The following is a 22,080-nucleotide window of genomic DNA, read 5'->3' on the forward strand; positions in this document are numbered from 1 at the left end:
ATTTGGCTATTATAACTCTTCATCCTGATTTGGGACAAAAATGAATCTGGAAATACTGGAATTTTCCATGTGATGGCTCATTATGTCCCGGGGGCCATGTGTGCTCAAAAGAGCAGAGGTGAGGGAATCTAATCACTTATTCTGACATTTAAACCTAGATACTTGTTCATAACCAAGGAATGAGGGAGCAGCACTTGCAAACAAACCTATAATACTGTAAACTTCTTGAGAATACTTTTACTTTATCTCTGAAAACTAAAATGGGTTTATAATGAAAACCATTTTTTCTATCCTTTACTGCAGAGTGCTTGATACTTTCAATACTATTACTGCCTGATGTATCACAGTGTTTGCCTTGTTTAATTTGAAGTAGGGCATGGGCAGTGGGTTATCCTCGGTCGAAAGACTCATTTATATTTTCAAAATACCTGCCATTTGGCCTATTCCAAATTGGATGGGGGAGCAACAGAAGAGGTGTAAAAAGACTCTCATACAGAGACCACGTGGGCATAAATCCAGAATCAGTTCATTGTGCTCAGCAGAATTATGCATGACTTTCTGCTATTGTAACTGAGATCAGAATCTAGCCTGGAAAAGACTATTCAATTATCAAAGCTACACTCTTCCAGTGTAGGGTAGAGGAAATAGGAGATACTAATCAGATACTCTATTCAATCTGAACCAAAAGAACAAACAGAAACAATATATGTAAGTAACAATAACATCTGTTTGTTGTGATTTACCTGTTGTCCCTCGTTTTATATTTAGATTGTAAGCCCTTTAGGGGCAGGGACAGTCTTTTTTTCTTATGTATACATACAGTGCCTAGTACAATGGGACCCCTGCTCTGACAGGGGACGTCAGGCACTTTTACAATAAAATAATCTTCCAAAAAAATGTCAGCATAAATGTCTTAGATATTTTTCATGAATGGCTCATAAACATTAAATATGTCAGTATAAAAATGACTTTCAGTTTGCCCTTTGCTCCCTCAGTAATAAATACATCCTGGCTAATAAACACTTCAGCATCAGAATACAACTAACTATTACCTTGTAAACAGAAGCCAGCCCTAAGAATCATCTGAATATATGTGATCACAGCACTTTTTCATAGTTCTTAATGGTCAGGAAAATGTGTCAGGATTGGAAGAGTTAGTAAATTGTAACTTTGAGGGAGCTGCTGTACTTACTGATATTACAAATTTAACTTATTTCTTTTATAAGCTGCTTTTGTCAATGAGTAGAGACGAGGTAACCTATTTCTGACTGAAATAACTTGCATTCAGTGCAGTTGTCTTCTACTGAGACGTCTGAATGTGTTTATTAAGCTGACCAGCTACCCACATGGTGCTATAATAAACGTGACAGGACAAGCAGATTGCGCCTTCTATTTTCCATGGGTAGCCAAGCCTAAATAAAATCCCTTTCTTTTCTCCAAGAAAACACTAGATTAACTTTACCAGTTTGACCAATACTTGGTGAAAATGTTGGTCACTGGGAACTTCCACACACAATGTTTGCCAGGTTTCTCCCCCCACAATGTTATGTAGGGGGAACCAGACATTTTGCCCATCCCCAGAAAACAAGGTGGACTTTGTAGTGATAATGCCATTGAGGATTTTTGGGAAACCTTTACCTGGATTTTCTCGGCTGTAGTCAAATACACTTGTAACTATTAATGGATGTAGAATGTAGTTGGAATCCATGATATGTAAATACACCGTATTACATTGTTAAAGGGTGAAATTATGACTCCTTGCCCACTCACCTGCATGATTATGGAAGTGGTAACATTAAATGGAACGACCACCGTTCTGCTGTGTGAGGGGGCCAGGAAGCGGAGAACCCCAAAAAGGAATATTATGCAGCTTCCTTTGTACTGCAGAGCCATGCACAGTAGCAACCCCATACACAAAGATGTATAACGGGGCATGTAGGCAGGCTGGCTGGAGCATGGCCTGTGAGTCTTTGAACTGAGCAGATCCACTAGCCACAGATTCCGCCAAGGCAGGAGGAAGGGGGTGGCAATATCACATCATGGCCACTACTACAATCTGGAAACTTTAGCAGTAGCCATGGAATGTCTGTGTGGGTACTTTACATTCTGCCTCATGCCTAGGTTAGGACTCTGTGCCTCCACCTCATGTTTTAGATCACAGATACTTGAAGGAGGCAATGCCCATTTCACCCAATGTTGTTAACATTGTAGCCTTGTAGAAAAGCCAAGTTTAGCATTTCTGGTTACTTAGAGCTGGTGCTATGGGGCAAGACTGAGTCCTCGTGCTCTGCCTTTAACAGCATGCTTATCACAGCTTTACTTTTCTGTAAAATACCCTCATTTTAAAAAAACGTTTCTGTGCAAAAGAGCAAGCTTTTGTATTAAAAATAGATTGTCTTCAAGAACCCACATATGTGAGCTTTTTAAGGCTTGTGATGCAAAGATTTCCCTAAGGATTCAACTTTCTGTGTGTTTTCAAAATAGAAGAATGTTGATTTTTATTGGAAAATGTTCCGTGAGGAAGTTTCTAATAACAGAACTGAAATATCAGAAGCAATTCCCTTTGATAAATGAATGGGGATGTTAAATTATTAGCTTCATCATGCAGGTAGGTAGGGAAATGATTTTACGCTCCAAGTAAAGCTGGTGCATTTATTTATATTATTACACTAAATAAATAATGATCCTGGACACACCTCCATTATTGTAATGTTTTCAGGGACATTGTTTCCTCTTCTCGAGTCTTAATTGCAGAGGGAAGAGATGGCTTGGGCAGCGAGGCTGTCATTAAAAAAATAAGTGTGGGAACCTGTAGAGCAGTGTTTCAATGTAACCAATTAGAAATGTGACCTTGGGGAGCACCATTAGCAGTTTAACTAAATGCCAGTTCTGTTCAACTTGACCTCAAAATGGATACATGTGGCATTTTGAGATGGCGGTTACAAATGGACAACACTGATAAACCTTTCCCAGGCAGCCAGCTCTTTCATTTGTTTGGTATCATGGCTATGTTTTTGCTTCTTTAAAAGAAAAAGAAAAAGAGCGTGAAGTTTAAACTAGAGTAACTTGGAGTCTTTAAATCATGATTTGAAGACTTCAGTAACCCAGCCAGAGGTTATGTGTCTATTAGAGAATTGGGTGGGCGAGGTTCCGTGGCCTGCAATGTGCAGACTAGATGGTCTCTTCTGGCCTTAAAGTCTATGACAGGGGTCGGCAACCTTTCAGAAGTGGTGTGCCGAGTCTTCATTTATTCACTCTGATTTAAGGTTTCACGTGCCAGTAATACATTTTAACGTTTTTAGAAGGTTTCTCTATAAGTCTATAGTATATAATTTATTAAACTATTGTATGTAAAGTAAATAAGGTTTTTAAAATGTTTAAGAAGCTTCATTTAAAATTAAATTAAAATGCAGAGCCCCCCGGACTGGTGGCCAGGACCCGGGCAGCGTGAGTGCCATTGAAAATCAGCTCGCATGCCGCCTTTGGCAGGTGTGCCATAGGTTGCCTACCCCTGGTCTATGAGGCATTAATGTTGTTCCGAATGCCACTTTGTGCTCTGTTTCACCAGCTCTGTTGGTTTCCTGGGCTTGGAGCTATAAAGGAATTTTCCTTCCTCTGAAAGAATTTCCCACTGGGCTGGCAGGAAATTTGGTCTCTTTTTAGGCATTCTGTCCATCATAATCCAGATGGGCATTTCAGGTCTGTGATAAAGATACTTAGCAGACAAGCTGCTCATGAGCTGTGAAGCCCTTCGTAAAACTCTGTTGGCACACCATTCACTTCATCTTTATTAATGGTGTTGGCAATTTAAGTTGCTTTCTGTGGTCCTGTTACAGATAACTTTAGCCTGCATGCCTTCTTTCTTGTGCAGCCTCAAGAACAATTTCAGGCACAATTTGACTTGGCAGATGGATTACTAGCAAAATCTGTTCTTTAATGATAGGGAAGGCAGAAATGAAATTTCTGACTCTGAATAAAAGAGTGCAGTAGTTGGAAAATATAGGCCCTAAATACTAAAGTGCTGGATGAGGCGTTAAATAACACCTTTGAAATTATTCATCACAAGAACACACTTTGAGCTGCTTCAATCAGATTCAACGTAGGCCACTTGCTGGGGAGCAGTCAGTGGCAGCTCTGCCTTCAGGGTAGCTGTGGGTTGGGGCATTGCCCTACTCAGAAAAGCAACAATAATTAAAAGACCTTTTAAAAAGGTTTACAAGTTAGAGTCTACATTTTCAAAGCGATGAGTGATTTTGGGGGCCTCAATCTTTGGGTGCCCTGTCTGACACCTGAAAGGGGCCCAATTTTTCAGAGCAATGCTTTGAAAATCAGGTGTCAGGTTGGGAACCCAAAATCGTTAGTCACTTTTGAAAATGCCAGGCTAAATAAAGATACCAATAATATGGTTCGTAAATGTCCGGTAACAGCTTCTAGGATTGTGGTGCAGTGGCTCTAATACGCATGGTTGCACACATCAGTTGGAGTCCCTATACGGTGCAGTTGCGGAGAGCAACACAGACGAAGCACTAGAAAGTTTCTCTTCAGTTAAGGCAGGTACAGCTAGAGACCTGCGTGGAATATTGAGAAGTGCCCAGGATTGACCTAAATCTGTTGTGCTGCAAACAGCTGGTAGGAGCAGTGGGGCTGATCACAACAGTCTTGAAGGGGGCACACACCTTCAGATAGAATATTTTATATCCAGGATGGACAATTTGTCTCTGGCATAATTTTTCTTCTTGGCATATTTGATGGAGATGGCTGCTTAGTAACTGGAAGGAGAGAACAATGAACTATGCAAGGAGACCCTCCCACACACACACACAGTCTGGGGAAGCTGGGATGAGGGTAGTGCCTTCCGTCACCTATGCCATTTGGCCTTGGGGGGAGAAACAAGCCAGAGACTCCAGCTGGTAGGATCAGAAGCAACCAAAGCAGGGAACTTCGGACATTCAGAGAACTGTCAATATTTTGAGCGGTTTTTCTCTGCCCTGTGCTGATTGACTATTTATTCCAACCCTCCCCCCTCTGCCACCCTCACAGTCTCTTCACCTCAGCTTCACTTAATATCTGCTCTTCTTACCCACCCCCTTTCCCTTCAGTGTTCCTTCTCCCTTCACTTTTCTTTCCAATTAATTTATCCCCTCTTAGATAGATAGCTAAACCCCTCACCAAATATATATCAGGGAACTGACATGCATTTGGTGCCATGACAGAGTTCACGCTCTGTGTTTTATCATTTTCTCCATCCTGTGTCTGTCTTGTCTATTTAGGCTTTGTCTACACAGGAACTGAAGAAGTGGGTTGTAGCCCACGAAAGCTTATGCTCTAATAAATTTGTTAGTCTCTAAGGTGCCACAAGTACTCCTGTTATTTTTGCGGATACAGACTAACACGGCTGCTACTCTGAAACCAACAAAACTTTTGTCGTTCAGGGGTGTTAAAAAAAAAAACCGCACATGCACACCCCGAATGACAAAAGTTTTACCAACGAAAAGCGCTCTCCTGCCAACAAAGCTGCTGCTGCTCATGCAGGGTGGAAGATTTTTGTCGGCAGGAGAGCTTAGACAAAACCTTAGAGTGTAAGGCCTTTGAAACAGGGACTGTCTGCTAATCTGTTTGTACATTGCCCCATTCCTGGTTGGTCCTTAGGCACTACGGTAGTACACATGATTAATGATAATGAAAATAACAACTTACACACAGAGGGTATGAAAGTGGGGGCCTTTCTCATGCTGTTCTTGCAACACAAGGCTCCATGCTGAGTGCAGGAGATCTGTTCCATTGAGCTTGTAGCTGGTGATGTCAGAATACGGCGTAAAGAGGAAGAGAAATTAAAGTTAAGAGAACAAAGAAGACCCACAGAGTTTTGTTTTAAGAATACTTGCTGCTAAAGTTTGTATGATAGTGAAATGTGTTATGAATTCTATTGTAAAATGTGTCATTTTGAAGTGTTGCGTAGAGTTTTAGATATGTGACTCCCTTAAATCACAGAAGCATGTGCTGCTAAACCCCACGCAACACCACAGCACTTTGACACTGTGTTCCTTTATTTCAAATAATTCTAGGAAGAAAATTAATTATGAATTGAATAATAGATTATTTGAAACTACTGTGTTGCATTCTTAAGTGCACCAGAATGTTGCATTTTTCATGTTACACTTTAAAGAATTCCCAGGTAACATGCCCCATTGGGTTCACTACTGGTGTTTGGGTTCCCATGCCCCAGTTAGACTCATCTTTGATGACAATGAAGTTTAAAATCCTATGCCTAGTTTCAGTTCCCTTTATGCATCTGTTCCAAGCAGCTGTGACAAATGTGGATATGGGTGGGATGGGGAGGGGAGGGGAATTCTCAGAATCCAGATCTCAGAGTGTTCATGCCACCCTCATGGTACCATCAAAAGACATTGAGAAATGAATCATGATGATAGGATACCAGGGTATAATGCTACCCATTTTATACATTAGTTCCATTCCAAAGGCAGCATTTCAGGGCCTGTTAGTCTCTAATCTGTATGAGCCTGGGAAGATGTGTTTTTTGGTTTTAAATATAATTGGTTTTCCACATTTTATCTGCAGCATATATTCGCTTTAGCATGGCTGTCATATAAATCATAGGCTATCAGTAATTGTCCTTTTAGATTGGTTCATGGGGTTTTATTTTTACATTAAACTCCATACTGCAAGTCTAGAAATTATTGAGTGAAAATATTTTAAGTCAATTTCCTTTAAAGTCTATGTCTATGTAAACTGATTTTATATCTATTTCAGGTTTATCAACAAGTGTAAATCAACATAGCAGCATTGATTTAACAAGATCTATGTCATTTTTATACTAGCTAAGATCTGGTTCTTCGTATCAAGAGTTGTGCATCTTTCAATTTAGGACCAACTTGCTCAGGCAAAACTCCAAATGAAGACAGATAAGAGTTTTGCCTGAACAAGAACTATGGGATTTGGCCCATACAGAATATGCATTCCTGAGAATATTCACTCTCTCTTTTAATTTATTGTAGATACTAAATAATAATATTTTCAATCATAGGGTTTGAATCCAATGCCTTTGAGATTGAGTTGCAGCTCACTGTTGGCCCGTAAGAGGAGAGATTAATAAGACTGGGACTTTTCAGCTTGGAGAATATAAATAAGGAAGTGTTATTTACCCCTTCTCATAACACAAGAACTAGGGGTCACCAAATGAAATTAACAGGCAGTAGATTTAAAACAAACAAAAGGAAGTATTTCTTCAGACAACACACAGTCAACCTGTGGAACTCTTTCCCGGAGGATGTTGTGGAGGCCAAGACTAACAGGGTTCAAAAACGAACTTGATACATTCATGGTGGATAGGTCCATCAATGGGTATTAGCCAGGATGGGCAGGGATGGTGTCCCTAATCTCTGTTTGCCAGAAACTGGGAATGGGCCATAGGGGATGGATCACTTGATGATTACCTGTTCTGTTCATTCCCTCTGAACCACTTGGCTTTGGCCGCAGTCAGAAGACAGGATACTGGGCTAGATAGACCTTTGGTCTGACCCACTATGGCTGTTCTTATGTCCTACTAATTCTAATGGAACTACTCATGGAGTAAGATTCTATTTAATATGCATAAGAGTATTAGAACCTGGCCCATAGTATCCTTAATTTTGTGCCATGTTCTAAAATTGAAAAAAAACCCACAATGCTGTGTATTTTGATATATGTCTTCCTTCTGACCAGATTGTTTGCTTGCACATACTGTGAACATGTTAGAACTGTTATTAAGTGATGCTCATGTAAATAGGACTGGTTCATCAGTCTATAATATAAACTTTTTGGAATAATCATTTGCCTTATTTTTATCCTAAAACCTCCCCTACTCTAGTGACCCAATCCTGCAAATGTTTAAGCACATGAATAGTTTTACTCCCACAAATAGTTACATGGAAGTCATTGGGACTACTCGATTGACTAAAGTTACTCATAGGCATAAATGTTTCCAGGATTGGGCCCTTCCAGTGTAATCCTCAAAACAGCTTAATTTATTTGCTGATTTTGAGCTAGACAAGTCCCCATGGTACTGGAAAGTTTCCTAGGGAAACTCCAGAAGTTGACACTGATATCATTCCCGTGAGGTGAGCGGTTTCTGGACACATCCATGCGGGTGGAGGAGTATTGGGGAAGGTGGGGGTGAAGTTGTAACCCTCCAGCAATACAGGGGAATTCAGCAGTTTTCTTGTGGTACCTGCTATCACAGGTGCTGACTTTTTTCTCTTTGCTGGTGGGTACTCCTCTCCACCCCCTCCCCTCGACGCTAGCGGCAGGCAAGGCTTTGGGGGGAAGATGCCAAGTGGGGCTAGGGCATGGGCGGGGCCTCAGGGGAGGAGGCAGAGCATGGGCAGAGCCTCGTGGAGAAGAGGTTGAGCGGGGGCGGGGCCTTGGGGCAGAGCGCGGGTGGACTGGGGAGCGGGGGCATGGTCCAGGCACCAGGGCCCACAAAAGATTAATCCGGACCTGCAGGTGTCGAGCACCCCCTATATTTTTTTCGATGAATACTTGAGCCCCGAAGCACCCACAGAGTCAGGCACCTATGCCTGCCATGGTCATATGTTTGGAGAGTCAGTGCCACCTTTGACTTGGCATCATGGCTCTTTAATAAGATGTGCTGCCATTGGGTCCTGGACTGCTCCGTATTTACTACCACTCCTGGGTAGAGGGCACAGAATTTGTAGACATGAATTACAACAAGGACATTAATTCCCATGTGGATTTTCTGAGATCACTCCATGGGGCTGCCTGGAGATGATGCCACCTAGAGCTCCACCACCAACTGTCCATGTCCCCTAGCCAAAATACCCCCACAAGCTGAACAGTATTCATAAAGGGACAGCTGCGTGCTAACATGGAAGGGTGATGCTGCACTGGCTCCTCTTCCCTAGTCTCTGACTGTCTGGGATCCACTGTTCTGGGATTGCCACAGCTTTCGTTCTCCTGTTGTCAAGCCGCAGAGGGGATGATATGGCCCTTTGCCTTCACTAACCAACGACTCTGTCCTTAATGGGAAAAACAACACTGAAATAGACATATTTTTCAAGGTGAATCGTAAAGAAACCCGTGACAGCTGTTGCTTTTCTCTCCTGTTTTAAACATTAGAATGAAGAAGGAATCTCGCAGGAAGGAATGATGGATAATACAGATATGCCAGTGGACCCAGATAATGAGGCGTATGAAATGCCTCCTGAGGTAAATCTTCCTTTGCTGTGCTCTCTGAATGTATGTGGCTAATGGACATCTGAGCATTTAGCACAGGGGCTTTATGCCGAAGTGATCCAGGTGCAGAAATGTAATGATGATGACACTTACATGGATGCACAGAGGGGTGCTTCCCCTCTATGGGTGTCCAGTGGTTGAGAGGTTGCAAAGAGGAGGCAGATCCATGATTCCAACCCTCTTCACCCCAGTTTGTGGAGCTGTTCAGCCATGCAGGGGTATATGAAGCTGCAGTATAGTAGCAGACATGCAGCCTCTGTGACTAGGATCTCAAGGAGTCAGAATGCATCCCTAAGACAGCACCCCCCCCTGGGGCTCCACACCACCCATTGATTTGAGCCAAAATGGCACAATCAAACCCAACAGAAGAGATCTGCATCAGATTCACACTTGACTGTAGGACTCTGTGCATAAGTGCTCTGTTATGTAATTAATAAGTAGTAAGTGAATCCGTACTATGTCTGTGTGATAGACCCCGTCATTAGGATGAGTGCCAACCCATTGTTTTGTGTAGCTAGCTGCCTTCAGCAGGAAACTGTAATTCCTGGAAAATAATAATTCTTTAGAGCCAAATGTTGTCCTTGGAAGCATGCTAACAGCTCCTAATGTAATTAACAGGAATTGCTCATTCATTGGAAGGCAAAGGGTGGCTTTTAGTACTGTAGCGGCGTGGTACCTGAAAGAAAGAGGGAAGGCCACCCAGTCTAACCAAACCCTTTTAATGCAGCCAGAACTCCTCCTTTCCCCCACAATAGTACCTCCCTAACCCAGTGCATATGCAGCACCACCTCTTGCATTTCTGATTTCCCTCACCCAGCTTCTCTCAAAACACAGTATTACATTATTAAATATTTTCCGTGCAGTAATGATATTTGAGAGAACAATTATACTTACACATGCATGTGCGCGCACACACAGACACATTCCAGAATACTCCACAATAAATTCCCTTTTTCTTGTATTTGGTAAGAGATGGGAGGAAATTATACCTTTGTCAATGTATGAGTTCAAGAAAAAAAAAAAAAGTATGTTCACAGTATCTTCTTTCAACAGTTTCCTAATTTTGTGGATAACATTTTATAATACACAGCAAATCACTATTACTTCCTTTGGCTCATGCAATCAAGAAAGTAAAATCTTTTGTCTCGTAGTTTCCTTCCACTAATGCTGAATTACTTTGGTCCTACTATATATAGTATTACTACAATGCATGGGGTACCACCATGAGTAATCAGACTGGCTGTTTCACAGAATTGCCATGCATGGGCTTGATCATGAAAGGCTGGGAGCATCTAGGGCCTGATCCAGCAAAGTACTTAGACATATAATTAACTTTAAGCACCTGAGTAATTGGAATCAATGGGGCTACTCATGTGCTTATAATTAAGCATATGCTTAGGTGATTTACTGAGTCAGTGAGAGTACCTGCAACTCCCACTGGACTGCACAGTGCAACAGGAATTTCAGGTACCCAGGCCCTCGAAAGGTCATGCCCAATTACTATAATTAGATATATCTTGGTAAGAGAATAATAATCTAAGTCCACAAATGTAGTAATTGCCACTAAGACCCTGATCCAATTCCCACTGAAGTCAGTGGAAAGTCTCCCATTTAGCTCAGTACGAATTGGATCAGGTCCCAATGAATACGAAAGATCTGGCTGAAAATAGTTAATTCACTATTGAGTGTGAAAATACTTGAAGCGTACAGCCTGCTTATCTGCCATGACATTTCAGTCATGTAGATTTTCACAGTAAATTCTACTAAAGCAGCAGTAGGAGAACACTTCAATCTCTCTGGTCACTCAATAACAGACCTAAAAGTGGCAATTCAACAAAAAGCTTCAAAAACAGACTCCAACGTGAAGCCACAGAACTGGAATTAATTTGCAAACTGGATACCATCAGATTAGGCCTGAATAAAGACTGGGAGTGGTTGGGTCATTAGAAAACCTAAACTTAATTTCCCCAATACTAATTTCTCCCTATTGTTACTCACACCTTCTTGTCAACTGTCTGTAATGGGCCACTGTCTTACCACTTCAAAAGTTATTTTTCTTCCCTTGGTATCCTGCTGTTACTTGATTTATCTTGTTAGACTGACCTTACATGAAAGGATGGGGGTTGCTTTACCAAGTGTATGTATACCTGCTCCTCTATTTTTCACTTCATGCATCCGATGAAATGGGCTGTAGCCCATGAAAGCTTATGCCCAAATAAATTTGCTAGTCTCTAAGGTGCCACAAGGACGCCTCATTATTTCTTCTAAAGCAGTTTTCTGTCCTAGGTACTGATCCTTCCAATACAAACTCATGTACTTAATTTTTAAGCATACAAATTATCCCATTGATTTCAGTGAGACTATTAGTGAATTTAAAGTAAAGCGCATGCCTAAATGCTTTCCTAGATTAAGGATTAAGATTGCTGCTCATTTCAGTAGCAACATATCATCAGTGAAGCTTTTTCTTCAATACATTACAGCAATAAATAAAGGTGGCTTAAGTGCATGTTATATACAGAAATGTGATTTTCTCTTTGCTCATTAGTTCTCTTGGGAATTCTCTAGATATCAAAAGCTGTAAGTAATCTTAGCCATTGATATGGAAGGTGAATGGCATGTTAACCTCAGGCGAAGTCTAATCTGTAAACACCTTTTTCTTGTAAATTAACTACCGGGTATTTGGAAAACAAGCTAAAGTAATGCCAACCAAATAAAGATAAATAGCCAGATTGTGTTCTAAATAAAATCAGTCGCCTTTTTTCCATTGACTCCAGTGGGAATAGAATTGGGCCTAAAATGAGACTTTTTCTAAGTGTTAACCAATTTTGATTTTTGCTCTCCTCAATAGGAAGAGTATCAAGATTATGAACCTGAAGCATGAAAATCTCTTCCCTCTCTCTATCTTCTGAAATCTACTAACAAAGACGTCCTGTCCTGTACAAGTGCTGAGTTCCAATGTGCCCAGTTGTAAACTTTTTTTTTATTTTTACAATTTTTACAGTGTATTTTGAAGTCTTCCATCAGCAATGATTGGAGTGTCTGGGTCTGCACCCAGCTTTCATTCCAGTGATTCCCTCCCACTGAAATGAACAACTGGGTGGCAGGGCCATTGTCGTGCTGTGGATATTGTGGCTTCAAGTTTTAAAAGTAAAAAACAAAAAAAAATTTAAAACCACCTAAGTGTCTATTGCTTATTTCTAAAGCTGTACATGTTTTATTGCTAGATTGTCAGTAACTTGGTATTGTTTCTGATACAAGGATTTTTTTTTTGTTTCTTATTATTACTCTGTCTCGGGGTTAACTTATTGTGAGAATTGTTTATATATACATATATAAAGTAATTGAGCATGAACTATGCACCTATAAATATTAACTTAACATTTTTATTGTTTTGTGATGTGTTTTATTAATGTATGTCTGTAAATAATGGTGTTAAACTGAAGCAAATAAAATGTAATTCACTAAAAAATGAACTTTCATATTAGTGGTGATTTACAGCACATTCTTTCCTTTCTAAGAGTATATGTTAAATAATTCAGGATAAGTATCTCATTGTGAAGGAGTTGCAGCAAAAAAAATTATACTAGGAGCACTATAAAAGATGGGAGGATGGATTATATGCCAGCTGAAGATATGGCCCTCTATGTTTGTGGGTGTGGTGTATTAAATAAAAGTTTACAAAATAGATGTTTTGATAGTGACAATAAATTTGCAGTCATAAAGAATCAAGAAACAAAAGTGGCCATCAACAATTTAATGCAGCAGTTTATCAGGAAATTGTAAGAACCTATGAAGAATCATTGTCTAGAGGTGGTTAAAATACCAAGATATGGAGAAACCAGCTGAGTGATGGATTGGTTGCACCATATTTGTGTCAGGTAAAATTTGACTATAATTTGTTTCCCCAAAAATAGACCCAATTGTATGGTTACTGTTTTACAGCACTGAATGTTAGTTCTTTATTAAAGCTAAGTATCTCTATATTCACTGTGCTGACTGGGTACACTTCTCTGTAGTGGGATATATAAATATAAAGAGACATTTTACTTCTCTTTCCCTTCTTATTCAGGATACTCTTTTCTCTTGGATTCAAGTTTTACCTCTAACCTGCGTGACAGTACTTTTTAATCTAAATTTTTATGTTGCATATTGTCACAAGTAGGATTTTTACCTTTCCTCATACCCTCTCTTTCCAATAAAACCTTGCTGGTATAGGAGTACTTGTGGCACCTTAGAGACTAACAAATTTATTAGAGCATAAGCTTTCGTGGGCTACAGCCCACTTCTTCGGATGCTGTAGCCCACGAAAGCTTATGCTCTAATAAATTTGTTAGTCTCTAAGGTGCCACAAGTACTCCTGTTCTTTTTGCGGATACAGACTAACACGGCTGCTACTCTGAAACTTGCTGGTATATAATGCTTTGCATGTGTAGATCTTAATGCAGGTAAATATCATTATCCCCATTTTGCAGATGAGACAGAATCACAGAGAGGTGATGTGACTTGCCCAAGGTCACAGAGTAGGTCAGTAGCAGAGTTAAAAATAGACCCCAAGTCTCCTGAGTCCTGACTCAATGTCTTATCTGCCAGGCAACACTGATCATTTTTCTGGTACTGGCATTACCAGAATTGAAGGTAAATTCCTGGCATGGGCTCACTAGAATTGTGTACTTGATGTGATGTCTCTGCAGTCAAAAAAATAAATCACATTGGCATTTTGCTTTCATTTTGCATTGCAACCTCACATTTAATTTCCTGTCTGCTATCACTCCTAAATCTCTTTTAGCAGTGTTGCATTTCTAAATAAATGATTGAGATGAGAGAGAATTCGAATAGAGGACTTTTTTTGAAATGGCATTTAAAATTTTTCTCAATCATTTCAGCTCATGATTTTTCATCCACAATAATGTTCTTTACTGAAACCTCAGAATTTAAAAATCAGAAAAAGTAATAATATAGCTCCTGGTCTACAGCTCACTAATGTCAATTTGAGGGATGGGGTTTACTCCATTGTCTTCACTGGGCTTTGGCTCAGGACCTAAATCATATCAAAGTGTTTAATAAAATCTCTTATTTATCCACTGGATCAGGGATTCCCAGACATCTTCATAGTATGAACCGCATCACAATAGAGTATCTTAGACTAGACACCTACGTTCCCATTGAAAGTCCTTTTTCCTTCCCATTAGCCATTGCATAACATCACTAGGGCAACTATAGCAATTGCATCAATGGAAAATTGATATCAGAAGAATGTTTAATGTAAGTTTTATAATTATGATGTGGTTTGGCAGACAGAAGCAAATGAGAAGATCCAGCACCATGGAGCCAAGCTGACGACAAACACTCCATGGCCCAGCAATGGGTAACAATTTGAGAACTGTTGCACTAGGGCTGAGATTGGCAAAGCTACCTAGGGGTATCAGATGCCTAATTCCATAGGAAGCTTTGAAAATCTCATACGTTTCTGAGTGTCTTCTCTTCCCTGCACCTCAGATGGGGGTAGGCTTAATTTTTCTGAGTCAGGAAATCAAAGTGAATTATTTAGGGAAGATATGTCCAGCTGCTGGGAGTGAGCCCAACTCCTCAAACAAGCCATGGGACAGGCTCGTGAAAAATATGAACTATATAAATTCACCCCGAGACGGGCCAGACCTCTGTGCCTCTAAGAGTTAATTCTTTTCTTTCTAACATCACATCAGCAAATCATTCATAGTATAACATTTTTAATATACTATAGGTGATCTCTTTGGTTCATGTACCTCTTGAAAACATGCCCTCAGATGGCCTGAAAGGCCCATAAGTTCTCACTGTTGCTATGGCAACACAGTGTGATCCAGTCATATAGTACTGTGCTGTATTTTAATTAGCTTTCTCTAGGGCTGCCTTACCGTCTTTTTCAGGTATGCTAAATGCCAATTTGTCTTATTTCCAGCAGTGCAATGAAAACAAATGTGTGGACTGCAAATGTCAGAACTGAATTAGACCCTGGTAAAGCGAGATCTAAACAAATATTACAGTAACATGATCTTAAAAACAGTCTGTCCCGTATATATATATATATATATATATATAATTTTTTTTTTAAAGCAGTAGTGCAGTTGTGATACTGTTTGCTTAAGCGATATCTGCTGGCGAATAGTGTATAGTTTAAAGTGAGTAGACTTGACTTAGGAGTCTGGTTTCCAGGTTATCAAGGGAACTGAAAGCAATACTGTATCCTCCGATTAAATGATCAATAATGAATCTCTCCGTATTCCATTTTTCCAGGGAAAACAGTGTGATGCTTTTTTTCCTATTTTGACATCCTTAATTGCTGTTTTAATGACTCCAAATTAGACTCATTAATTGTTTTTATTACTGTAAATCATGGTGTCATTAAGATTTGCTGTACATGCTTTTGATGCAATGGTTTTGAGAAAATTGTATTTGCCAAAGGGAAAAATGCAAGAAATGACCACCACAAATAACGTACTGAGACTTCAGCAGTAACATTCCCTCTAGACATTAATATGAGGTTAGGGTAAATTGCAATGTACTGTATCTGGAAAAATAACTTGTATATGATTAACACTCCTCAGGATGTACTTGTTTTACTCACTGGGACATGCATGTGCTTTCCTGGGGTTCTTTGGTCCTTGACTCACCTCCACATTGCATTTTCCTGAGTGTTAATGTAAGTAATAGTTCTGACTCTTTCGCTCTGGCAAACCTGATAGCAAACCCAGATGTTTCCTGACTAGCAGGGAAACTCTTTGGGTTACATTCATCCCTGGCTTAACAGCAGCGATGAATGGAGCCCAATGACTCGGATATCAAAGAGTAATTCTTGAATACAGAGCATCAAAAGTGGAGGCTACTGCCTCCAAAGGCTTTGGTAGATATGCTAAGCGCTATTTGTTCAGTTGCTGAAGTCCTTCTTGATACTGTCCACAACTGCACTTCTTGGTCTTGCCTACAGGTATCCATAAAATATTTATACATCACACAAAATTATCTGGCTACTTTGGGACCTGATCCAAAGCCCAGTTACAGTCAAAACTCCCGTGGACTTCAACCACCTTTGAAACGGGCCTCGTCTTAGTGGCTTCTATAGCACTCATAACATGATATCTAAGCTCTTCCCAGGCAAAGCAAATCAACATGGTGAGGTCCCAGTGGATTTCTAAGAGTTTCCTGGTCTTCTCTCCATATTGGGAAGGGAGGAACTGTGGGGAAGGGGGGGGGGAGGATTAAGATACCATTTGTCTAGGTCGTATCTTCATCAATAGTGGAATTTGTTGGCAGGGCTGAGACTGAAGCCTATGACTTTAGAGAATGTTAAGTCAAAATGTGCGGGATGTGTCATCGGTCCAGCCCCTTTTATATTGACCAGTTGGCCCTCTGCTGAGGGAATATTCCAGAGACCTGATTCAAAGCTCACAGAAGTCAATGGGAGGTTTTCCATTGAATTCAGCGGGCTTTGGATCAGAACCAAATTCTCCCCCTTTAGAATGCAGAGGGAAGGTGTGGATAGTAGAAGTTCAGTACATCAGGCTCCTTAAAGAGAGCCAGCCCTGATGGTGGGGCCAGCTCTTCAGGTGGTGTACATTGAGCACAATATCATGGACTTCAGTAGACCTGCACCCATTTACACCAGCTAAGGTTCAGTGTTTGCTATCATCCATTTTTGATTGAGTTTAGCATGACAAAACCATTGCCTCTTCCATCAGCATGGAACCTGCTGCTGCTAGAACATGGGAAGATCAATCCTTTCAGCACTATAAATGTAGTTCCCAGATGTACCCACAACTCAGATGTAGAGCTAGAAAGCACAGCAAGGAACTTTTTGCCCCGTACTGCTTTATGTGCCCGAAAAGAACGGCTTCATCCCCAAAGAAGGCAACCCTGAGTTGCTGCTTAAGAAAATGGATATCGTAGGGTAAATTTTCAATAATCCAGTCCTTTTATTTTTCTTCCACTCTAAAAGAAAATCTAAAATTTAATGTGAGATGAAGTATCATCTTGTGGTTAAAGCACTGAACTGGGACTCAGGTGATCTGGGTTTGATTGCCGGCTCTGCCAGACTCCTGTGTGACTTGGGCCAATCCTCTGGCCCTCAGTTTCCATCTATAATATGGAGATAATAATTCCTTTGTGTATCTTGTCTAATTAGAGTCTAAGTTCTCCAGGGCAAGGACTATCTCACTCTGTGTCTGTTTGTCAAATGTCTAGTGCCATGGAGCTCTGATCTCAAGTGGAGCTTTATATGCTACTGTAATACAAATAAAAATAAATATATGCCCAAGATGTGAGTCGCATATTAAAAGATCAAATGCTGCTCTCATTTATACTGCTGTGAATCAGGCCTAAGTATATTATTTTCAACAGTGACTCCTGAATTATCAGTGCAATAGAGAAGATTTAGCCTTAAATAGCTCCATGTTTGTTTCTTCGCATAGTGTTTGTCATATTCTTAATCTGTATTTGATGGTTCACTTTTTTTTTAATTTAGTTACTTCAATATAAAGAAGGGGTGCAACCATCACATACTCATAATGAACATTTTTAAACTGCTTAAAACCAGCCATAAGCCTTTTTGCAACAAGCCTGACATTCATTGTATAATTCAAAAAGGCTTCTTTGATCTAAAAAAATCTAGCAGATGGAGAAGCAGCAGGTGGAATCACAGAAGAGATCGCCAGAAGGTAATTAACGAGATAGGTATCAGCAGACCCAGTTTCCTATCATGTTGAGGGAGGTTCTTTAGAAATGTATTCTTCAGTGGAAACACAAAGGCTGACTTTGTCCTTTCCATTAATGTTTGAACCTATCTATATGCCAGATTCTAGAAACAACCAGTACCTGTGCAGTATATTTCTCTGGAAAGAGGGAAAGGGAGTAAGAATGATGCCTGGTTTGTTTAGTCTGTCTTATCCATAAGAGATTTATTTGCAAAACAGCATGGCATCTACTCATTTCCATTATTTGCCTAAGATCTTTGCTAAAGAGAATGTTGTTGATTGGCAGCACTGACCTCATTAATAATGTTGGACTATTCTGATACTTCTGCCTGCCCTCAATTTCTCTACTTTCTCCCAGTTTCCTTCCTTCCTTCTCTTCCATTCTTTTCCCTCGCCTCACTGCCCAGTTTCAGTTTCACTGGAATGCATTGTTCCAGGTGAAGTGTTCTAGAATATTATGAGGAGGCTGTAGCAGGGTCTAGAGAGCCCATGAGGAAATGGGCCAGGAGACAGTTGTCTCTCTGAGCAAAGCAAAGATCACAGCTCATGCCCTCCTCCAAAGCCATGGAGGATTACCTGGCTGCACAAATGCTGTACGTGGGGTGGTAGGATCTGGGAACTACACAGCACAATTGCATCGCAGAAGCTGTATCTTACAGGGACTTGAGTGGGGTCAACATGGGTATTAGGAAGGTAAAGGAGTAAGTTAGTGTCCAAGAGATAAGAGCCTGGACAAGATCTCTGGCTGTCAGGGCAGGGGAAAAAAGGATAGGTGACCCCCACCCTCCCCACCCTCCTTACACTGCACTAACTCCCTTTGTCTATTACCTGGGGGAGGCATATGGCTCTGTACCACTTAAGGATTCCCCTACACATGTAATCCCCAAGCAGCCACTTAAACTCAACTTAGGGATGTTTGCTCAACCAGAGCCCTGCGAAGTAGCCTTTCTATACCAGAGTATTTTCTCTATTATTTTCCATTTCTTTCTCTATTTTCCCTCTCCCCACCAACTCTCTGCACAACATGAATAGATCACAAAAGGATATTTGAGAGAATAGGGCAGGTTGCATTTACACACTATATATCAGTAGCACTGAAGAAGACTGCATAATGCAAATATGAATACAATGCTGTATTGTCCACCTTGTTTTTATTCATACACAATGAAATGATAAACCACCTAAAATATTTAAAAACCAAAATGGATGGTCAGCAAATGTTAGCATTTGGTAAGATTTAACCTACCATCCAGTGAAGACACCCTTAAGTCATCCTGATAATCACTGTTAGACAAATACTTGCAAGCAGCAACCCTAACTCAAAAGACAAAACATTTATGTTGAACTGCGGGGGATACATTTTGTTGGTTTATGGTGCAAGAGTAAAGAACAGCCATTTATAAATGCCATGTAATGAGGTCAGGATAAAATCGTATCTCACTTCCCTAACTAAGTGGCAATTTTAACTGGCAGGGGAGATGTGGCAATTTCTTCGAGGCACTTTTGCATCTTGAAGACCTGCTACTCAGATTGCATTGGGGCTATGTAACAAAACTGAAATAAATAAAAGCTCAACTTTTCATTTATCACCTAAAAACACCCTGACCAAGTATTGCACAAAAAGCATCACATTTCATCTGAATAATTGGATGTTCTTCGGTGTGAACGAAATGAAGATAAATTCGACAACCTTTAATTTTCTTTTTCATTCTCAGTCTCATGAAAACCCAGCAAAATCAAATGTGATAATAATCTCAGGCTGTTACAGTCTGTGAGATAGGTGATAATCTTGCAGTGCACAAAATGGAAAGAGCTCCTTTTCCAATATATTAATGCATGGTTTCTTCCCTGCAGACACCTGTTTTCCCCCCATTATATTTGAGTTCTTTAGTGTCTACATGTTTATAATTTTGGTTTATTGTTGGGTGCACCAGCTGGAGAGTTTCAGGAACTTTTTGAAAACATGGTTGGGCAGAGTTCATGGCGTCTGGAAGTATTACTTCTCTGATTTTCAGAAATGTTCTATATGTTAGTGTGTATGTGTCCAGTAACAGATACAGTTTTAAATATCTTCATGAGGACAAACCCTCTTGGAAAAGTTTTCTGTCTCCCTAATTGTCCTTTTCTCTTTCCCCATAAAATTTTTGTGTGCTTTTCAGAGCACTCTATTTTTACAGGTAGGTCGGGTCCTAAACATTTCTGTACTGACATACTTATGTGTGTGTTTACAGATACGTTCAACCCAGTGGGCATCAACTACCATTATGTATGATGTTTGCAGCAATGATAGTAATTGTGGTATTTCTTAGAATGTGGAATTGTCACAAATATTTAACACAATAATGCATTTTAAGGGCATCCAATGTACATTTTCAAAAATGACGTAGAAGCCTCAGTCCTATTCTCAAAAACCATTTAGGCTAGGTCTATGCTGGGAGTGTTTTGCCAATATAACTGCACCGACAGTCGGTGCCCAGCTATGATGGTCAGGGATCGCCTCTCTTCCCATCCCTGACTGACAGCGATGACTGCAAAAGTTTGCAGTGTAGATCTGACTTTGTGCACAGAGTAGCCTTTGACTTTCATGAGGCTTTGACTTTTTGAGCATGACTTTCAATGGGACTTAGGGTACCAAATCTCTAGGTGTATGTTACCCTTCAGGTCGAGGTGTGATTGCAGCACAGCTAAAATAGTAACAGACACAGCAGCACAGGCTCTATAAGCACAGCAAGGATCCCAGGTATGTACATGCATTGCTAGTTCACGCTGAAGGCCATGCCAGGGCATCTGCACTGCTATCGTTAGTGTGGGTATGTTGGGCTAGCACAGTTGGCGTTTAGGGTATGTCTACACTGCAGTCAGGTGATTGCAGTACATGTAGACATACTCAACCTAGATTTAGTATAGCTAGCTTGGGTATGGAGAGCAGTGCATCCGTGGCAGTCTGGGCTTGAGCGTGGGCAGTAGAAGTGTGCCTAGAATCCTGGGTAATTACCTGGGCAGCTAGCCCATGCTGAAGTATGTGCTGCTGTGGCGTCACTGCTCTATTAGTATCTGGGCTAGCTAGAATAAGCTAGCTCAGCTATGCCTCCACGTGCTGCACTTACAGCCCCTGATTGCAGTGTAGATCTAGCCTTAGTTACTTTTGAAAATTTTTCACACAATTTCATATTATAGCTGCTCTTGAAGTTCCTATTTGTGACAGCCATGAAAGGATTAACTTGCAAAAGGCAGCTCTTGGAAGGCGTTTGATACAGCATTGTACCCTAATCAACCAGCTAGTGCAAGTTAGTGCTGATGAAACCAGAGTGAGGCTGAATGTTGCCCTATGGGAGATGGGTAGAGCTGAAGAAGGGAACTTGGGGTTGGCTGAACAGAGCGGAGGAAGGGTGGGGGGGGGTTATATGTGGAAAGCAGGGAGAAAGTGTACTTAACTTTTGGCAACTTGTCTGTTTGTCTGTCTGTCTTTAGCTGGTTGTCTTATCTTTTAGATTGTAAACTCTTTAGGCAGGGACCATCTTTGATTCTGTGACAATGCAATGCCTAGCCCTATGGGGCGTTTAGGCACTGCTGGAATACAAATGATAAATAATGACAACGATACATAATGCTTCTAAGGTGGAGTTTCACCAGGTGAGTGTGTTGTCACTAGATACCCTGCTGGAGGATGTTGTGGATGGAGTTTTGTAGGGGACCAGAACACACTCTCCAGCTCCTGCAGTGCCGTTAAGCAATTCTGCAACTGTTCTTTGTCTAATTTGCCTCCAGGCTCCTAATTACTGTGTCTGTAAACAAAAAGCAGGTGTTGCAGCCTTACATCAGATTTAAATTTACTTAATTGCAGAAACGTTTAGCATCGTTTAAGGCAAGTTACCTGAGATGCTTCTCTTTCATTGCTGCATTTCCAGAGGCAGCTTTCTCCTACTGACTAGCAGAGGCTCAGCCTCCAGAGAACATGCTGACCTACCGCAAGGTTGTTCCTGGCCCTGATCAGGTGTGCAAAGATGGGAAGAGGGCACAATGAGCTCTCTCTCAGACACACGCCTATGCATGGGCTGGGCACAATGACAGCCCTGAACCCAAGTCTGTATGAGGCCTGCACAGG

The 22,080-nt window shown here is 40.7% G+C and overlaps 1 protein-coding gene across 1 annotated transcript in view; it reads left to right on the top strand.

The window, feature by feature from the left end:
- The window catches only part of SNCA (synuclein alpha), a 185,285-nt gene extending 173,152 nt beyond the window's left edge, over positions 1-12,133 (top strand). The window contains exons 4-5 of the mRNA XM_065405300.1: positions 9,136-9,225; positions 12,101-12,133. Of these exons, the coding sequence (XP_065261372.1) occupies positions 9,136-9,225; positions 12,101-12,133 (123 nt within the window). The remainder of the gene's footprint in view (positions 1-9,135; positions 9,226-12,100) is intronic.
- The last annotated feature ends 9,947 nt before the right edge of the window (positions 12,134-22,080 follow it).

This window comes from Emys orbicularis, chromosome 5 (assembly GCF_028017835.1).
Source record: "Emys orbicularis isolate rEmyOrb1 chromosome 5, rEmyOrb1.hap1, whole genome shotgun sequence".
NCBI classification, from domain to species: domain Eukaryota; kingdom Metazoa; phylum Chordata; order Testudines; family Emydidae; genus Emys; species Emys orbicularis.